This window comes from Cyprinus carpio, chromosome A16 (assembly GCF_018340385.1).
Source record: "Cyprinus carpio isolate SPL01 chromosome A16, ASM1834038v1, whole genome shotgun sequence".
NCBI lineage: Eukaryota > Metazoa > Chordata > Actinopteri > Cypriniformes > Cyprinidae > Cyprinus > Cyprinus carpio.
In genome coordinates, this window is record NC_056587.1 from 16,318,463 (window position 1) to 16,338,911 (window position 20,449).

Here is a 20,449-nt window from a genome sequence, read left to right on the forward strand (position 1 = left end):
ACCATGTAAAAGTACGAGAGGCAGCAGCCAATGGCCCAGAAGACCGAGCCAGTTTTCACTGACTTCACCTGTGTGGAGAGGACAAACTTAAGTTAATTCCACTAATCCCAAACAAAGGGTCCGATACCATCACCTCAAACAAAGCCAAGACAACGAACACTCAGAGATAAGAAAGAGACCAAGGAAATTCAATGTTTAAGTCAAGCTTGACAGCAAAGTCCTTGGCGTCTCAGTTGACAGCGAGCTCCAGATGGGCTAAAAATCACAGAGCCAAAAGAGACAAAGTATGCTGCCACTGCATCCGTTCCAGCTGTCATGTCGTTCAGCTGAAAAAACGTGATTAATGTCTATTAAGGTTGATTCATCATTTCAACTGTGTGGGACAGTGCAAGACTTACTGAAATGGATTTTCAGTCATTTTAGAACAGTTCTCAATGGGCATCATGACTCATGCACTATACTCTAAGTCTTTTGAAGTCAAACAATAACTGTTATAAACAGGCAAGTTATTAACTGATAATCTTCTCTTCTCAGATTTACTGAAAAGATAGGACTCAAAAGTACCAGAGAACACTTCGATTACCTAATGATTCAGACTGATTCTAACTAATGAATCAGAACAAGTGATTCATTGAGAAGATCAATAAATGGAGAAACGTATTCAGATTCACGAACAAATGATTCGGACCAAAAAAGTGGTGCTTTTTACCAACTGAAGCAACAGTTGTGAGTGGGGTGGCCAACCCTAGTTCAGCCCCTGTGTTACTTGCATTAAATATTCTGAACACATTAAACTGAAAAAATGTATCGCCTGAGTTAACATGCTAATTTTGACAGCACTACTAAAAGATAGGACTCAAAAGATAGTTAATACTATCAAATGGCTTCATAAGACATGGTATATGGCACACAAGTTGTATAGTTGAATTATTCAACCCATTTCAAAATCGATAGTTTTGATGAATGGAGATGAATAAACAAACGTTTAACAAAAGTTTGATATTTTAATCTAACTCACCCATAAGTAGTAGGTAAACTGCAAGGCAAAAATGGCAATGCCCTCATTGTCAAACGAACCGGCCACAGAGCGTGATATGTAGCCTGGTACAATGGCGATGAAACATGCTGCCAGCAGGCCGGCACCCTGATTCCACAGCTCCCGTGTCAACAGGAAGGTAGAAATGGCGGTTAAGCCACTGAAAACAGGGGCCAGAAACACGCATACATCACGTATGTGCACCGTCACATGAAGCAGATTCAGTATGTAGTGGATCAGTCCCGCCGTCACCATCAGACCAGGATATACCTGCAAAAGACAAGATATGGGAGTTGCTATTAGTTGTAATCAGATGCAAAATTGATCAACCAGACATTTGCCCGCAACTGTTTGAGAGAGAGGAAAAAATAAATTAAAATTAACACAATCAGCATCTGTAAGAAAGTGTGTATATTTATTCCTAAATATCTGATTGGCCCCAAGACACCCAAGATAATGAGAAGTTTAGCCCAAGCACACCCTGGTAATCAATCATCTTAAAGGAATAGTTCACCCCAATATTTCCCTCAATCACCCTCAGGCTATCCAAGGAGTAGATGTTTCTTTATCCGAACAGATCTGGAGAAATTTGGTTTCCTTACAGCTAATGGGTGCCATCAGAATGACAGTTCAAACAGCTGATAAAAACACCACAATAATCCACAAGTCTCCAGTCCATCAATTAATGTCTCGTGAAGTAAAAAGCTCTGTGTTTGTAAAACAAATCCATCATTGACAATTCCATCATTAAAACATTTATGGTACAATATTGCTTTTTTGGGTGAAAAAGTTGTCTCATTTGAATCAGGATAGAAATATGCACAGATCAAGAACCGTTTACAAGCAAAAACAATCCAAAACGGTTCTAACCAAATATTTTCATGTGAGATGAAACCAGGATACAGACTTTTTCACTGCAGGAAATGTTATTATGGATTATTGGTATTTTATAAATAATATTTTGGATAGAAGTGAATATATCATCTGATCGATGTCTTGAGGTGTGGTAACCGTAGTATAAGCGGAATAATTGACTCCGTGCCGTTGAATTATTAGAAAAATAATGCCCACCTGAGGTGTAACGGCCACTCCAGTGTGCACCTCGGGTGTGCATTATTTTTCTAATAATTCAACGGCCCGTTGTCTATTATTCCATAATGATGGATTTGCATCTCATAAACATGCATCTCAGTTTTTCCACTTCACAAGACATTAATTGATGGACTGAAGTTGTGTGGATTATTTGGATGTTTTTATCAGCTGTTTGAATTCTCATTCTGACGGCACTCATTCACTGCCGAGGATCCAATTGTGAGGAAGTGTTGTAATGCAAAAATTCTGTTTCAAAATTCATCTACATTTGTAGATGGGTCAGTAAATTTTCTAAATATCTTCTTTTGTGTTATGTTACAAATAGTCATACAGGTTTGGAACAACATGAGGGCGAGGAAATGATGACAATTTTCATTTTCGAAGCTGAATTTAGCAGCCAAAAACAGCAAGAAAGGAAATACCCTGTCTTTTACCTCCACATTCCCACCCCCTCTTTTTCATCTCTCATGTGATGAGCGGCGTCTGCAGGCTGTGCTGAGAACAGACCAGCCTGCTCTGAAGGCCATATAACGACTGCTTGAACTGCACACAACAACAGATGCTGTTCCCTGCCTTCTGCAGCCCCCCTACAGCTCCAACACCAGAGCTGTCAGATGCCAAACGCTAGCCAAAATTTCTCCAGCCAGGGAAGGAGCTCATTAGGTTCAGCAGCATTGCACTTCTTAGTGACAGGGAAGGCCTTATTTAGGGACGAAAGATGCAGTTTTCAAGCAGAACTCACCCATATAAACAGCCTCTGGCATTTAACTGCATTTTTTTTTTTCATATAGAGGTCATAGGTTAACAAGAACCATTGTTGGAATGCCGACAAAACAGATCTTACAGAGCTGAAACATTACTGGAAGTTCTGTATTGATGTTATGTGTGAATAATACTGCAGCATCAACAGTTCGCGGAAAAAGGTCAGAGTGCTATAATGTAAGAAGCCTCCTGTAATCGAGCCAATCACAAAGCTTGGAAGAAGCTGAAATTATTTCATGCCGTTGATGTTGAGTCACAAGTGACTATATAAAATGCAAACATTCGGCATGAGAATGCAGAAACAATAATGTGTACATCATGCATTCAACTACAGATAATTTGTAGCAGTATTTCTGGATCAGGACGTGAAAGGAATTGTCAGGAAACCGCATAGTAGATTTTAAAAGAGATACTTTAGTGATGGGTGTAGATGGCAGAAAGATTCACATGCACTGATGTTAAATCAATCTTGATTTTAAATGAAGAAACATTTGTATTAGTCAAGAATAGATTTTAAAATACTGGAAAATGTGCCATTGAGATATGCATATTTCACAGTGTCTTCACACATGACACAAAAAAGAAAAGGAAAAAAAGGGACAATATATTAAAAAGAGAAATAAAGGAAATATGGTAACACTACAATAAGGTTCCATTTATTAATATTCATCACATTTTTCATTTGTTATCTACACTTACATGAACTAACAATAAACTAAACAATACTCCTACAGAATTTACTAATTTTAATTTCAACAGTTTCTAATATATTTTTAATGAAATGTTAATGTACTGCAAACATGAACAAAAAAAAATTAACAAATGATTTTTAGATTTTTTTTTAAACAAATGATCAAATAACAAATAAAATTACAAAAAAAAAAAAAAAAAAAAAAAAAGATTAACAAATGCTGTTAAAAATGTATGGCTCACTGTTAGTTCATTAAAAGTGTAAAGTGTTACCATAAAATAAAAGAAAAAGCAAAACAAGAAACAGGAGGAAAAAAAAGGTAAAACAAAAAAACAAAAACAAAAGACTTACTGTTCCTCCCACTATTCTGCCCAGTGGGTACCAGGCCCTCTCGTCAAACCAGTTGAGAAACTCATAAAAGCCATTAGTTGTGAGATGATGAGTCGATCTGTAGTTGAACCTGTAAACAAAGAAGAACAGATGAGAACATTATAATGAAAAAAAAAAGACCATTTTATCAGCATGTCACAATATGTTTGATGGCGAGAAGAGGTGTGTGTTTTAAAACACTTCCTAAATGACAGTTCTTTCTGTAGAAATACTCAACTGCCAATCACCACCAATGCCAAAGACTACAACCAGAACATCCACCGGGAAGCACTTAAACCATTAACAACCAGCTAAAACACAGACTTTTTAATGAGATGGAAAAAGATGTTTCAGTTATTTAATCTCAAAGGACATGTATTTTCAAGGACAAGAATAGTTGACTCCCTGTGTTCAGTGCACACAGACAGAAAGACACCTGTTCAATCAGTCATGCGTATTTGAACAAAGATGTCTGCTGGTTTGTCCTTTCAGACAGCTTTTCTGACACAAGATGAATAAATAAAAAATACTCGATGATACAGAGTTGTATATTGTATATTATAGACTATAAATAACAAATTACTTATAAAAAAAAAATTACAAAGGTAATTCAGGTGAGTTATTTGTAAAGCTATGTAGGTAGTAGTATTATGTTATTTATGTAGGCTATACAATTATGTTTAATTGTTTTACAATATTATACACGCATATATTATTATTCTTCATTTCTTTATTTTTATCAATTTAATACATTTCCTGATTGTCTTTAGCAACGTGGAACCATTAATTTGATGCACACTTGATTAACAAAAACCTCAAACAAAAGCACTATGAACAAGGCTGCAATTAAACTGTGTAATCCTCTCTAATGCCTTTATCAACTCAAGTTCAGCAAACCGTGCCCTGCTATCTCTCCTAACTCCAGAGTAGTCATTCTGAAACTATTCTTCACTAACACCAGAATATAAGACAACTAGCTTCTTAAAACTCCACATAACCACACGTTGTGAGGAGTTTTAAACTAAACTAAACATTCTAATTTTAGCATAGAAAAAGCTCAGGACTAAGCAAAGCCTAGTTCACTAAAAATACATAAGCACGATAATATATGCAGGAAGAGTCCTATTAAAAGGAAAACAGAATAATTCACAGAATAATCAGGTGATATTTTAACAACTATGACAAATCATATATTAAAAAACAGTTGGATGAGTAAATATAATTTCTATCTACTCCATTATAAAATTAATAGCCATAAACATTCAATGAGAGAGCAGGAGAATTCAATGGACCTTAATCAGGGATACTTCATTTGCGCAAATGAAAATTAAGCTATGAGGAAGAAACAGTCAATTGCTCAGCCAAAACACTGAAAATACACCTTTCCTTCAAACAATGATTCTGAGAAAACTGGCGTGATAGAGAGATGTTAAGAGGACCTCAAGACAACACAACCACTTAGAACGAACAACAGCTAACCCTCACAGCCTCAATCTCATTCACGTAAAATATAGCATCATCCATGGCTAGGGTCATATAAATACTCCTCTCTTATTGAAAGTTTACAGCTCCAGTGGATTCCTGATTGTTGCTGTTGTTAATGCGAGTAGATTGTGTCCACTGGGACAGAAAAGCATTACTTCTGGATTTATTTAATCAGATTCTGCATTCATGGCAAGTGTCAGCACACGGCCTGCCATTAGATTAATGTCCTCACTATTTTGTAATACAGTCATCTCACTGGCAAGAGACGCTCAGCGTTTGCAAGAGAATCTGGCAACCCGACGCTTGAGTAGGAGGAATGGCAGAACTGTGAATCATGCGTATTTAAAGACCCCTTTAAAGCACACAAACTGTCCATCAGTGACCCTGGCGGCTAACTGACACCACAACCTGCTAGCTTCCATTCCCGCCTCGCTGACCTTTCTTCCCTCTCTAGAGAGGCTAAAGATTCAGGAACCTTTAGTGGCATGGTGAAACTCTCCATTACGATCTGATATCTGAACCGGGTCCTTGGCATTCACTGAGCACTGCAATGTCCTTCCTGCAAGGAAAGAACATGAACACACCAGCAAAAGCGTATTATACCCTTGTTGTCAGATTTTATTGCTGATTTGAGATATATTATTGAAATGAAATCTTCTGGCCATTTTTGTTCCCATTCAAGCAGACAGAAAAATGTACTCGAATGCCTATTACCTACACAAATAGCTGCCCGGGGATGCTGTTATGAAGATGCCCATAGAGTAAACAGACTTGCATTAAAGAGACTTTGGTTATATGCTGCTATGAGTCGAATCTTAATTCCATGATGGTTGTTTCTTCAACTACAGGCATTTTGGCCCTTTAGAAAATAAACTCTTAAAACACACATTTAAAAAAGTTCATTCAATTTATCCAATAAAAGTTAACAAATGCACTGCAGATGCAAAAAAAAAAAAGTATGTGTTTAATGGCATTCTGTTGTGAAAATGACAGTCAGTGACAAATGACACAAACACTTGGTGTCTGAGGCTAATTTCATTGCCAGCATTTTATGTATCCTACACAATAAAAAAATGTCACTTTTTTCTATCATTTGTTAAAATTACAGTTTGACTGTACGTGATGCACAAAATATCCTGTTTTATTTACACTGATTGAATTTTCGTCATGCACTCACTACCATTCAAAAGTTTGTGGTTGGTAAGATTATTGTCTTTGAAAGAACTCTCTTATACTCACCAAGACTGCATTTATTTAACCAAAAGCACAAAGCAGCAATATAGTGAAATATCACAATATAAAATAATGGTTTTCTATCTTAATATAATTTAAATGTATTTATTCAAGTGATGGCACAGCTGAATTTTCAGCAGCAATTACTGCTGAAATACTATGCTGATTTGGTACTAAAAGAAAAAAAAACCATTTATTTTATTATCTGTGCTGTGGAAAATGGAATACATTTTTCAGGATTCTTTGAGGAACTGAAAATTCAAAACAAATAGCATTTATTTGAAATGGAAATCTTTTGTAACATTATACATATCTTTACTGTCACGTTGAATCAATTTAATGGATCCTCACTGAATAAGAGTTAATTTCTTCCAAAAAATACAAATAAAATAAATAAATAAATAATACTAACCCCAAACTTTTGAATGGTAGTGTACCCAAGACTCAAATCATTTCAAGCATGCTCTTCAATGGCACAGTTGGCAAACAAGTACAGTATAAAATTAAGAAAATTACTGTGGGACAGCCATAATTGAACAATTTTCATTTTAATTTATAAACATGTTTAGATGCTCATAAATTAGTACATGCAATAATACAAGTATAAAACAAAAGCTATTGAAATGCTATTGAAGAAACACCCTAACGTTTCCGTGACTGCATACTGTTCTCCAACAATCTTCTCAAGGATACACAACCACAGGGAAGTCACCCGGAAATGACCCAGAGCCGTGTCATTTTAAGGTGGGGGTAATCTCAGCAGACAATGTGCAAGACTATCAGATTTTGTGACCGTATTATGAGCTGGATACATAGAGATGTCTTTATGAGAGCAGCGAACTGGATTTCTTTATTCTGCAGTTTAACCTCCGTGACACGTGTTCCGCTCGACTTTCCCACAGACTCTGAACTCCGCACTTCATAAAACTCAATTTCACACTGCGTGGACATACACACAGGAGCTTTGAAAAGGTCCCATTCAATGGCGTGGAGCAACCTAACATTTATTAACAGCCACTGCAGAGTGGCTGGAAATTCTCGACATAAAGGTTGTTTAAATCGTGAAGTTTCTTGTACACAGAGTGGCTAAAATCCAAAGTTGAGAAGAAGTGCTAAGGCACTTGGAAAAAGTAGAACAGCTTTAAGAAATTAAAGGTATCAGGATTGGTGCAGTAAAGGCAGGGTCAGGTTAATATCTTGTTGCTGGGCAAATACAACTGAAAACGGAATACCTATAGTTAAGAAATGAAGCGAGGAATCTAATAATTGCCTGTACAGCCTGAAAGAGCTCAACCTTGTAGCATAAAGGAGCGCTCACACTGATGCTGATACCGTGGGAGGTTGAAAAGGCATTTTTACTTCACTGAAGTATCCAAAGATGGCAACAAATTGAGTGAGTTTCACAGACTCCAACAGTGAACTTCAAATCTCCAACTATTATTGAAAACAAATGACTTCCAGTCACATCGTAGCTGCAAATCGCTCTCCATGTGAGTGCCCATTAAGACCCGGTATAAGGCATTACAGGACAAAAAGGAAGAGAATAAAACGTATTAAATCTGAAATGTCTCAACACAACAGAGTATCATAATGAGACTGAGGGCTGCATGGACTCAAGTATTGGTTTCTTGTAAGTCCGATTACTTCTCTCCATCACACAATGTGCATGTCAGAGGGCAAAAGTCAGACAGACTTCGAGATCTTGGACAAGATATCAGCAACACATTTCTCAGAGATTGAGAAAATGAATGGAAAAATGATTGTAATAATTTACCCTGAGTTGTCAGGCTGGGTAGCCTGTCATATTAATTTGATGGCTGACATTACGCCTGCATCACCTTCATCAGTTTAATCAGGATGCAGGCATGAAGCGTACAAGGAGTTTGGAGTCTGAGGTTGATGAAAACGGAAAGAGTTGCAAATATGGAAGATGACAAACTCGGAGAAAAAACTGTTAAGCAATTCTAATCAAAACTCATCCTTAATTTACACCAAATAAACCAGTACAACAGCAGGCTAAAAGCACAGCTCAAATGTTACATCCAGGCCAATTCATATGACCAAAACACAATAAAAAAATAATAATTATAATATATTATAAAATGTAAAAAAGGAAAGCCAAGAAAGTTTTTATACACAAGACCTGGAAGTTACACTGAAAGAATATTTAAAATTGTATTAAAATGTAGAAACTTTTTTTTTTCTGTTGTATTCTTACATTCAGAGTAAATCATTGGTTGACTGGATGGAGGCAGATTTTAATGTGTGATTGCATACACAAATATATGATGTCCAAAGAAATTGCCCCCATAGTAAGAGCAATAGCATGCATTTACAAAATTGATTGATTTTCCATTTCATGTCGTCTTTGTGGAGATGGATCAAGATAGTGACCTAGTAGTCAAAAACTACAATATTATTAGTGGTTGAACGCAATTCAAATAATAAAGTCACACTCACTGGATCACATTTTATTTAATCAAATATTTAGTTCAAATGAATACTGACTTAGGAACACAATATGCGGTAAAATAAATGTAAAAAAAAAAATAAGACGTGAGATAAAAAAAGAAGTGTAGAAATCCTTTAGCATCCACTCCTCCCAGTTTGTGCAAAACTTCTTGTTTTCTACACTTCATTGTTTACCTTCAAGCGTAGTTTGAAAGCAAGCAACTAGGGCTGTGACTAGGGATGTCAACGATTAATCGATGATCGATTAATTGTCGATAAGAGATGCAATCGATTAAGGCTGTCGATGGTCGGTTAACCGATTTAATGTTGGGCTGCGTGCGGCTCATGCGCAGAACACGTGCGAGCGGCTGTGAGTGACGGTGACTCTATATAAAAGCATCATCATTCATTCACAATGTACAAATTAAGCTTTTAATGTGATTTAAACTTTAAAGTACATTAAAATAGAAACAACATAAAAGTTCTTCAACATACAATAGAAATGTAGTAACTAAGTCATTTCATCAGATAACTGTTTCATATCGTGCGCTTTGCAGGGCTGCGGGACACAGGACAGGACAGATTACACTGTTACACCAGATTAGAGGGTTACACTGTGAAGATTTAGGAAAAGAAACAATGACTATATATTATTGAATTTGTGGAAATTCGTGACCAACCGGCAAACCAGAACAAAGCCGCGTAAATGAAGACTATGGCTCGAGCGCATCCAGAGGCATGCTCGCGATCTAACATTTTCCTATTATTCCTCTAATAAACAAAGCTTTTATACCACACTTGTCATAATCAGAGTTTATAATTTGTAATTAAATAATTGCTGGATTCAAAACAGCGATTAAAAGGCGCTGTGACAGACACGATACGTTTTCCCACGCGCATTCAGTGATGTCACTAAACAGTGACGCCGAGCATCGTTCACAAGTTTCTGCATGAACTAGGCACATGCTCTCGAGCCCTGGGACAAAATGGGATGCTTTAAGAAAAATGTAATAGGCCCAAAATAAAAATAACAATTTGTTTTCTTGATTGTTATTTTTTTTTTTTTTTTTTTTTTTTTAAATATGCAAAATATATCTGACTTCAATAATTAAGATAACGGATTTAAAACAGAAGTGTGGCTGTGCTCCACAAGTTCACGGAAAGAAAAAAAAAGGATGACAACGCATTCTGTTTGTTTGGTTTATTTTACAAGAGCACAAATCTTCTGTTTTTATTGTGAGTGTGCACAAATGAAAGCAAACACTTTTGCGGAAAAGGTTTTTTTATTTTTATTTGTATTTTTATTTTTTTATGTCTCAGCTGTTTCGATCGCGCCGGAGCCTGCTGCACACGTATATTCTAGCGATTCAAACTCACATCGCAGTCTGTTCATTATAAAAATAAAATAGTCAACTAAAGGTTTTAAAAGGTTACACCAGTCAGTTTAAATAGACCGTAGTATACCGGTCTAATCTGCTGTTATGCCAAGGACGTTTGTGCTCATGTGCAGAGGATTATCTTTTCCGTCTATATGCGAATGCATGTAAAGTACAAGCCTAGTTTACATTATAAATAATAGTTTAACATTCAAATGCATTGCGAATATGGAAACATTTTGAGTTTATGCCGAATGAGACATGAGCAATAACCTCCAAATAAATTTAGCCAAAGCCGCGCTCGCTCGTCCTCGTCTGCACGCACGATCTGATGCACTGTATGCCGGGTTTTTAAAAACAAATAGGCCTAATTAAAAATCTGACATTTTCTAGGACAGAATCCAGCAGGATCAAATTAATGTGAGTAACAGTGTTTTGCTGCAGCAGCGCCGATGTAAGCAGTTCACTTAATGCGCAGCGCAGTCACACGCGCGCCACAGTCACGTTTGGGATAATTTTATTTTAAATGCCATTATGTTAGTTGAAAACATTGCAATTGTGTTTTAAAATACAACAACGAGCACCACAAAACCATTTAAAGAGGCGCGTTCAGCGGTCTCCGTGCGGGATTGGAAACGGTCAACAAAGTAAAATTACCTCAATAGTATTGCGCGCTCTTTTCATTTTATGAAATCATCATAATCACATCTATTTATTTTAGAATCCTGCTACTAGCATTTTATTCAGACTTAAACCCCTTTAATTCAAGCGAGAAAGCGTTTTGTGTGTGCGTGTGGCTTTTGCACATCCTGTCATGCCGGTGACTGCGTGCCTGCATAGACGCATTTTGCAGCATTATGGTTAACGATTAATCGATTAATTGATCGTTAATTTACACGACGATCGATCATGGAAATAATCGTAATGGACCAGCTACCGCCGGTGGTGTGCTGTTGAACTTGATATACATATATAATTAATATTAATTATATAATTTAGGTGTGTGCGCGCGCGCGCGTGTATGTATATATCTAAAAAATGTGCACGTTTATTTGAGCACTTCCGTCAGTGAATACACAGCCTGCAAAACACTAAAATATATATCAAAGAAATAATAGTTTAAAAAGAAAATAGATAAGAAAGAAAGTTAAATACACCCTGTCTACAGGACGCGAGCTGCGTGGTGCGACACTCACAAATCTATAATAGAGAAAATACTATTATATATAGAGTCATATATTGATCACTGGCGACACGACAAAATACTATACAACTCATTATAATCAATCGGTGATGCTACACTGTATGCGGCACGACACATGGCAAATCCCCGACAATAAACTGCCTCATCCTATTTATGAGGTACTGACACAGAGTTCAAAATTTGAATCAAATGTCCTGTGTAGACACTAGACAGACCTGTTGCGACGTGGTGTTGCTTCCGGTGTAGACACAGTTCACTGAAAAAAGCCTCGTCCATTGGGGAAGGTGCGCGCAGTCAGCAGAGGCGAAAGTATAAATCCCCCTTTTATGGTACATTTACTCCTCGTCTGCACGCGTTCTCTTTGAAATTGGAATCGTTGACACATTTCTTGTTAACATCTTTCATTTATCGCTGCCTCCTTTGTATTTGGCCAGTTTGGAGAAAGCCTCACCAAACCTGACCAGCCAGGCGTTTGCGATCACGGGAACTTGAAGACTCTTGTACAAACGCAGATGGGTGACATGAATGGAGATGGCACCAGATCGGCGATGTATTATTTGGTTTCCCAACAAGGTCCATCATCACCCCCAACACAAAATCACTTTGCTGAATGCATAAAATGTATTTTCCTGTGCTCAAACCTGCCAATCTAAAGGAAACGCTGTGTATGGCATTTGAGGTAATTTTTAAATTACCATAGACTTTTCCAACTATTACTGTTATTACACTTGTATACAAAACAAGTGTGCGTAGTAGGGTTGGGCATCTAAGGTATAATGCCGATCCGATACGCATCTCGATACAAAGTATCCGATCCGATATATTAACGATATATGTGTGGCATTTTGCGATGCAATACGATACGATTCACACCCATATCACGATACGATGCGATAATTCAGCACTAGCTAATTAGATCAAGTTTATTTGGTTATGTGAAAGAGGATGCGGTGCCATTGAATTAGTTTGATTATTTATTAACCAAGTAAAACCAATACTTTTTTACAAACTGGCTTTTCTCTCAGAGCCCGAGTGTCGGTTTACAGTAGAGGGCCATTTTAGAACACATGGCACATATTATTTAAGTATTTCCAAGATAAACAGAACGTATAAGTGCAATATATACTAAAAAAAATCTTTGCACTCTTTCAACAGAAAGAAGGCTTATCATTGCACAACAAGAATTGTGTTTTCACTTTTCAACTATGAAAATAAGTTTTACAAAGATTTAGAGGCAGGGGATGCTGGGGCACTGGCAGACGCTTCCACAACAACACCGTGGCGCCGCTTCAAGTGAGATATCAGATTAGTCGTACTGGCCGTTTTTTTTTTTTTTTTTTTTTTTTAGATGCGCGGCACATTTTACAAATTGCATCTGTCTTGTCAAGTCGTCCGTCTTTCTTGTAAAATCTATAGTGTTCCCAAACTTTAGATTTAAAATTCAGTGGAGGATAAATTATCTCGGCGTCCGACATGTTTGTTTTGCTTACTCTTCGCGCTTTCTGTTTCTGACAACTTTGGGCGCATTACTGGCTTCATTCGCGCAGCTGATACATTGAGTTGTAGTGTGCAGTACACACATCCGCAAGTCCGTTGCTTAGGCCTACTTTATGTAGGTCGATTAAATTATGCGCAAAAAACAGGTTGACAACACTTGTTAATAAATAAAGAAATACATTCTGTATTAAAAGGATAAGCTGTATCTCGGAAAAACCGATGCGTCTCGCAAAAAACGATGCGTCTCGCAAAAAACGATGCATCTCGATTTGCTTCCAAAATTTCATTCATCCTCTGCTGCTCTACCGATGCACTCGCATTATATCATTACTGTTCAGATGTGTAAATGAATTAACCAGCACACTCTTTACCTAATTCGTAGAGTGCATGGCGTCACGTGCACTACCGCCAGTGGCAGTAGACAACAGTGACGCGGCTGTCACGGCGACCATCACAGCCCTACAAGCAACATGTTTGTTCAGGTACCTGAAACTAGCCTATTACACAGGAACCCTTATAATCAACGAGACATTCAAACAAACCACAGACAAGCAGATTTTTTAAATACAGTTTTGCACATCCCTACTTTCTAGTTGACAAAAACAGAAGTAGCCTCAGAGGTAAACACTCTTTATTCCTTCACTAACCTTTTTTCTCTTCAAAAAACCAATTACTGAGATCTAATGAGGCAGCCTTCAACCCTTCAAAGAATTAAAAAGAGGCTTTTGTGCTTAATGTGCTCTAAAGGTGGCCGAAGGGTCAACGTATCTGACCTCAATCAGCACAGCCCAAACAAACACACATCTCAAACTCATTAACATCAGATTCTGGTTCAGCTGCACCACAAGCTTATGTCACGACCCGTACCAGCACTTGTACATGAAAACCAGACATAAGAACACAAACTTCAGCTCAGAACACAAAATAAGGAATAAGGATCATGTCAGCACACAGTGGAGAAAGTACACTACTTCAGTACAGCACTTCAACCCTTATACAGCCCATGTTAAGACAGTCACAAAGACAAACCTCAACAACACAGGTGCTCTGTAAAACCATGGATCCTTCTGCAAAAAAGTGAAGACTGCAAGTTCGAGCCAGGTTGGAGGTTTGATGGAGGAGAGATGGGGCTTCAGCTAAGTTTGCTCTTTTTACCTGCTCCATTAAAAATGGGTCTGTCTAAGCAAGACTGCTTCAGGCAGAGCAACTCAGCAGAAAGAGGTCTGATGGCTGAATAATATATGGAAAAGGGTTATGGTTTATAAAATGAGATGCGCTGTCTCCACGTGCATTAAATATGTCAGGGAGTAAAAATGAGTGCTAGTGCTTTGCAGAATACTCAACCGTGTGAAAGACAAGGACTAGAATCCAAATGTCTTTCATTTTGGTAGAAACCGACTGTAAATTATCTTCCATTTCAAAAGAAGCGTTTTTTGCATAGACATTAACATTCTGGCCACTTCGCTGGATGATCACCAAAAATGATTAAAATTCTCTATTATTTTGTCAAAATAAATGAAAATTGGAACACCAACTAAGGCTGTCACTAACGATTGCTTTGGCAGAGCTCAACAATAAGGACTGCCCGATGGTCCAGGGACAGCGTGAAAGACACTCGGGACAGCTGATGAATTTGTCACTGCTGCGTCATCATGAAAGTTTATTATTTGCATGCGTTTAAGCTAGAGGTCGACCGATAGTGGATTTTACCAATACCAATAGCTAGGTTGGACCACACTGGCCGATACGGATTAATTAACCGATAGTTTTTAAAATGGATACTAAAGAAAAACTAAAATAGTGCTTTATTAGCTCTTTGAGATTTTTTTTTTAAATGTAAAGTGCTTTATAAATAAAATTCATTATTATTATTATTATTATTAAAAAAACACACAGTACCGAATCATACTAGTAGTAGTAATAATAATAAAAGTAATAATAATAGTAACAGTAAATGTAGAAATTACCACAAAATCAATGTTTGTCAAAGGTTTTTCCAATTTTTCTGGAATCATTTTTTTTGTCTCGCTCTGTTCAGCGTGCAGCATTACGAGTCTAAACAAATAGCACATGCTGTCAGTGATTTCAACCACTAGAGGCCGCTCTCGCACTGTATAATGAAAACAGACCCTTCTCAGCTGCTCCAGCAATGGACGCAACCCAGAAAACTATCGGCATGGATTTTGCCGATACAGCAATCAACTATCGGTGCCGATTAATTGCCAAAACCAATACAAAAAAATTAAAGTGATTTTAAAGCATTCAAGCAAGACACGAAAGACAACTCCATTCAGTACCCGCAAGCTTTGTTCTGTACAGCACGCATACATTTAGAGATATGCCTTTGACAACGTGCAAGCCCTGAATTAAGTTTCTTTCCACGTACCAGGCATTTGAACGGACGAATTTATACAGGGGAGTAGAGATGCACTGGTCGACCGGACATTTTTTGTTTTATTTCAACCGATCTCTGCACCGGATATGCACACAAACTGCACTGCAATAATTTTTCCAAATTGTCATTTGTGTGGAAATATTATGTAGTGTGTAAACAGACGATAACAGAGGGCAGAAATGCTGAAGATGGTAAAGAGGAGAAAATACTGTAGCAGGCAGAGCAAACTCACTGTTCATGATGCACAAAATACTGGAAAAATTCCTAAATATTAATTTGACTATATGCACAGAGCATGCATTAAAACTTTGCATAAAGATAAGCCAGCTCGTGCATATCTGGTGAAGCGTCATTTGATGTTGTGGTATATAAATAGGTAGAGACTCTTGAGACCCTCACAGAAACCTCTCCTGCCTTGTTCTTGCCAGAAACTGAGAAACAAAATAATTGCAACATGATAATAATGATAGCGGCATTAACATACAGTTTTATGTTATTTAACAACAATTTTATATGCCAAGCCTGGTAATCCCAGGAGAGTAGTGTTACCTAGACACGTAATTACATATTATACATTTAAAAGCTGACAGTGTGATCTAATCCTTGTTAAACATGGACTACACATTTAATTCAAATGTCCACTTAATCTTTAATTTTTGATATTAATATTCACTTCTTTGATAGAAATGCTACAGCCACTGTAATTTCTTGAACAAGAACATGTGGACTTAAAAACATGCAAAGTCAGAGCGACAGTTTAAACTTTTATTTGGAAGTCACGATGAACAGTTATCATGTTTAGAAAGATGATGTATTCTCCCGTGTTAGCTCAGGTTTATGAACGATTTACCTTACTAATCTAATAGAATGGTAAAAGTTATAAGCAACAACTCAGACTCACAGCATATGCAAAGATGGAGACAGCATTTACTATGCACATAGCCTACACACATATAAATAAAGTGCATATTAAACCCGCAGCACATATTTAATTTATTGATTTGAATCGCAGCCATTGTGAATACACAATAGCACTATGTTTTATTATAATTTTTTTAAATGGTTTCAATATTTCGGGCAGCCTTACAAAATGCTCTAGTAATACTTTTCATGGATTCTCTTCTGTGGAATGTGCTACTTCTGGTATTTTGCCGGTTAATCAACACAAAATGCAATCGAGGATTCTTTTATAATAGAGTACCTGAATTTAATCAGTGAATTGTGACAGCCATTCTAAAAAATAAAGTCAATTGCTGTAAATGCTTCAGGTGAATTATAATTTCATTTTAACATTTCCTAAAAATTACACAGGACATTAGTGTTTTTTAATTATTAACTTGTTTTTGAATTAAGTGACTGTTGTGGACAATGACAAGTAATATGAATGTAAAAATAGAAGAATAGAGCATGCACAAATAAACATCCAGCATAGACCGCTACCGATAAATGAACTATTGCTGTCCCTTAACCACCACAGTATGAATACATTGTGTATACATAGTTTCCAACAAAGAGAAAGTGGTTGTGGGCCAAAAAAAATTCGGCTCTGCACCAAACCTCTTTAACTGCTTGTTTCAAACCAAGGAACCAAAATGACTCATTCTGGCTTGATTTGATGCAGTAAGACTAGATCACTCCCATTACAATCAATGAAGCGATTTACACTTGAAGTTGGCGGATACTGCATTTCTACTTTGGCCACGCTGCACAGCTACGCCCAGCAACTTTATTTCCCTGTCCTGCTGACATAATTATTTACAAATGTCATTTGTGTAAATTGATTGTTACACATTTTATTTGTTATGAATAGAAATTCTGACCTTTACAAAACAATACATTACATTTTCTTGAGATATAATCAATCGGATTTCATTATTTGGACTTGCTGGTGTTTTAAAATGTTAGTGAAAATGAGACCACAGTATTAGTAATGATTGATGAATTAAGCAGCCAGTAAGAATTTATGGATTACACTTTACACTAAGGTTCCATTTGTTTCCTATATTAGTTACCATGAAGTAAAAATATAGCATTTATTAATCTTAAAGTTAATTTAAAAATTTTGTAATATAGTATTTAAATCAAAATTTGCACCTGTTAGTAACCACAGTTATCTAAGATTAAAGGGGTCCTATCATGCTCTTTTAAAAGGTCTTGATTTTGTTTTGGGTGTGTACTAGAACAGGCTCTCATACTAGGTTGTTCAAAAAACACATTTTTCATATATTTTACATTATCATAATACCTCTATCCCCAGTCTGGCATGAACGGCTCAAATAGTTCCTGTATCAAATGAAGGCCCGCATTCTGAAATACGAAATGCGCTGTGATTGGTTAGCTAGGCCAGTGTGTTGTGATTGGCTCCACTCGGCGCATGGTCGGGAAATGTCATGCTCCTTATCATAGCCGCCTGCTGCAAGCTTCAGTTTAAATATTGTGTCAAAATCAAGTCAATTTGAGCGCGATTTAAACCCGGATGATTGTAACCACTCTAACCTCGTCTTTCTCGGGAAAGCCAGCTTGTCTCCGACATAGTGATAACACTCATTGCCTTCTCTAGTGCAGCTCAACCAGGTCTCGTCCAATTCGTCGATCTTTGTGATGTCACAAATCCCGGAAAATATGTATTGTAGTCTAAATGAGTCGTTCGTGTAGTTTTTTGAAAAGTGATTTCTGTTTAATAAAATATCTCCTTTTGAATTGGACTTTGAGCTTTGTAACTTTGCAGATATTTTTTATTGCTCATAACCTTATTGTAAAGTGTTATTAAATTCATCTGCAAGAACATGAGCACTTGAGATGGTCTGAAGCTCAGGATACAACCAATGAGAATGTAGACAGAGTATGTAGAAATTTAGCAATTCAAGGACATCCTTTTGCATCACTACTGACCTGAACTCTATAAAAGAAAAACAAAAAGCACTCATAACTGAACTGGCTGGATCAACAAATCAGTCAGCTGTAAATGATTCTGCGGCTGTTCTTTTTAAAGGAGAAATTGGACTTCAGAAACTCATGAAACGCATGACAAAATTTAAGAATCCCGATTCACACGTCAAGCGTGTCTGGTCAAAGCAATCAGTCTGAATGATTTAAGCATCGATCAAGCCTCATACTGAAAAACCTTTAATCTTTTTAATCGCTGATGGGAGGAGGAAAACCAACAGCAATGCCAAACTCACATCTCACTTCCTTTGTGTTAATTTCCAGGAGATTTAATCCAACATAAAAGAACTGATTAACCTTGAGGAACGATATGGAAGGTTTTCCGGATGAGGACAAGGAGTTTGTCCCACCTGACACAAGCACATCAAAGCAACGCTCTTGGAATAACTTTGAGGGCTCGTAATTGGCAAGGGGAAAAGCTTGTGCTGTGAATGCAAAACAGCTCAGCTAAGTGAGCACATCCTAATTAAACCTATTCCGTTTCGGCACACAAAGACGCCTGCGATGCATTGTGTATTACACACACAGAGCAAATAACTTTACCCAAGTGGGTTGAAAAACCATAGAGATTAATATTTTGCACAGGGTTTCCCATACACTGATTTATTAGTGGTGGGCCGCCACAATATCAAAACTGACCGCCACAAATAGATTTTCCAAAAGGCTTTGACTTGTTGAATAAACATGAGCACTACAAGTTACAAAATCAAAAACCACCACGGTTGTTTTATATCACTGTATTTCAGAAGGAAAACCGACTGTTTTCAGAAAATTTTCGATGTCATTTTCATTCCATCTTGCGAGTAATGCCTGATAAATCAGCATTTGTGAGCTCAGCGCTGCTTTGTACACAGCTGTTACCGGAGAAACCTCTCTCCTTTTCTAATAGCGCCTCCGGATGGCAGAAAAATAATCTGCATATTTATGTATGGGGGCAGGGGAGTGGGAAACACTGTAGCATATCACTGTTATGACAGATTAGATAATCATTGCTACTCTGAATCTTACATTAACCAGAAACAGAGAATGATACGTTTTTCCTAAACTAGATTTCTCTGTATTTCTCCTCTGAAAATTGCTAATGATCCCACATCTATGCTTAAATGTCACCAATAATTATTTGGTGTAGACAAAAAAGGACTTTCTCACATCAGTGAACAAAGAGTTAAATTTACAATGACCGACAACCACAAAGTTTACCAGGGCTTTGTTTACACCAGGTATTAAAGGAAGAGTTCACTTAAAAATGAAAATCTTTCATCATTTACTTTTCTTCATGTTTTAAATTTCCATGTCCTACTTTTTTTCTGATATAATATCTCTATGTTAAAAAAAGAGACTGCAATTTAAGCTGTTATGAGAGTTGAACTCAAAAGCCAAACCAGTGTGACTCAGGAATGAATCATTCAGATTTGTGAACCGATTCTACTGATTCTTTGTAAAGACAAAACTTGAAAGAACTTTGTTTAAACAAATGAATTTTTGCAAATGAAAACTAGACTGCAAATAACACTTCAGAAGACTTGAAATATAGCACAAGTTGATTTTTTCCCCCAACCCCGAAAACAACAAACTTATTGGAAACCTTATATAATTTGATTTCATAACCAACCACCTTGCACCCCTTGTTTAAGCGTTATAAATCCATGTGTTTGTACAGCTGTGAACTATTATAAGGCAATCAACACACACAAACAAAAAATACAAAGCAACCAAACTTACACAACAAATGCGGTTTTCAATAAGCAGGAGAAGCTAAGGTGAGAGCCTCCTACAATATGACGGAATTAAAAAAAAAGACCTGCCCCCATAATCATGTTTTCACAGTCGATTGACCGTGTTAACTGCTCCACTTTGACCTCAAGCAGAGATGACACTGCATAAATGAAACTTGAGTGGGCGAAGGCTACAG

At 37.0% G+C, this 20,449-nt stretch overlaps 1 protein-coding gene across 1 annotated transcript in view; it reads right to left on the reverse strand.

Annotated features, from left to right (window-relative positions):
* Window positions 1-20,449, reverse strand: part of LOC109110318 (dolichyl-diphosphooligosaccharide--protein glycosyltransferase subunit STT3B) — a 49,430-nt gene that overhangs the window by 21,281 nt on the left and 7,700 nt on the right. Inside the window, exons 2-4 of the mRNA XM_042772951.1 lie at window positions 3,933-4,041; window positions 1,019-1,306; window positions 3-68 (exon numbers count right to left, since the gene is read on the reverse strand). Coding sequence (XP_042628885.1) covers window positions 3-68; window positions 1,019-1,306; window positions 3,933-4,041 — 463 coding nt within the window. The remainder of the gene's footprint in view (window positions 1-2; window positions 69-1,018; window positions 1,307-3,932; window positions 4,042-20,449) is intronic.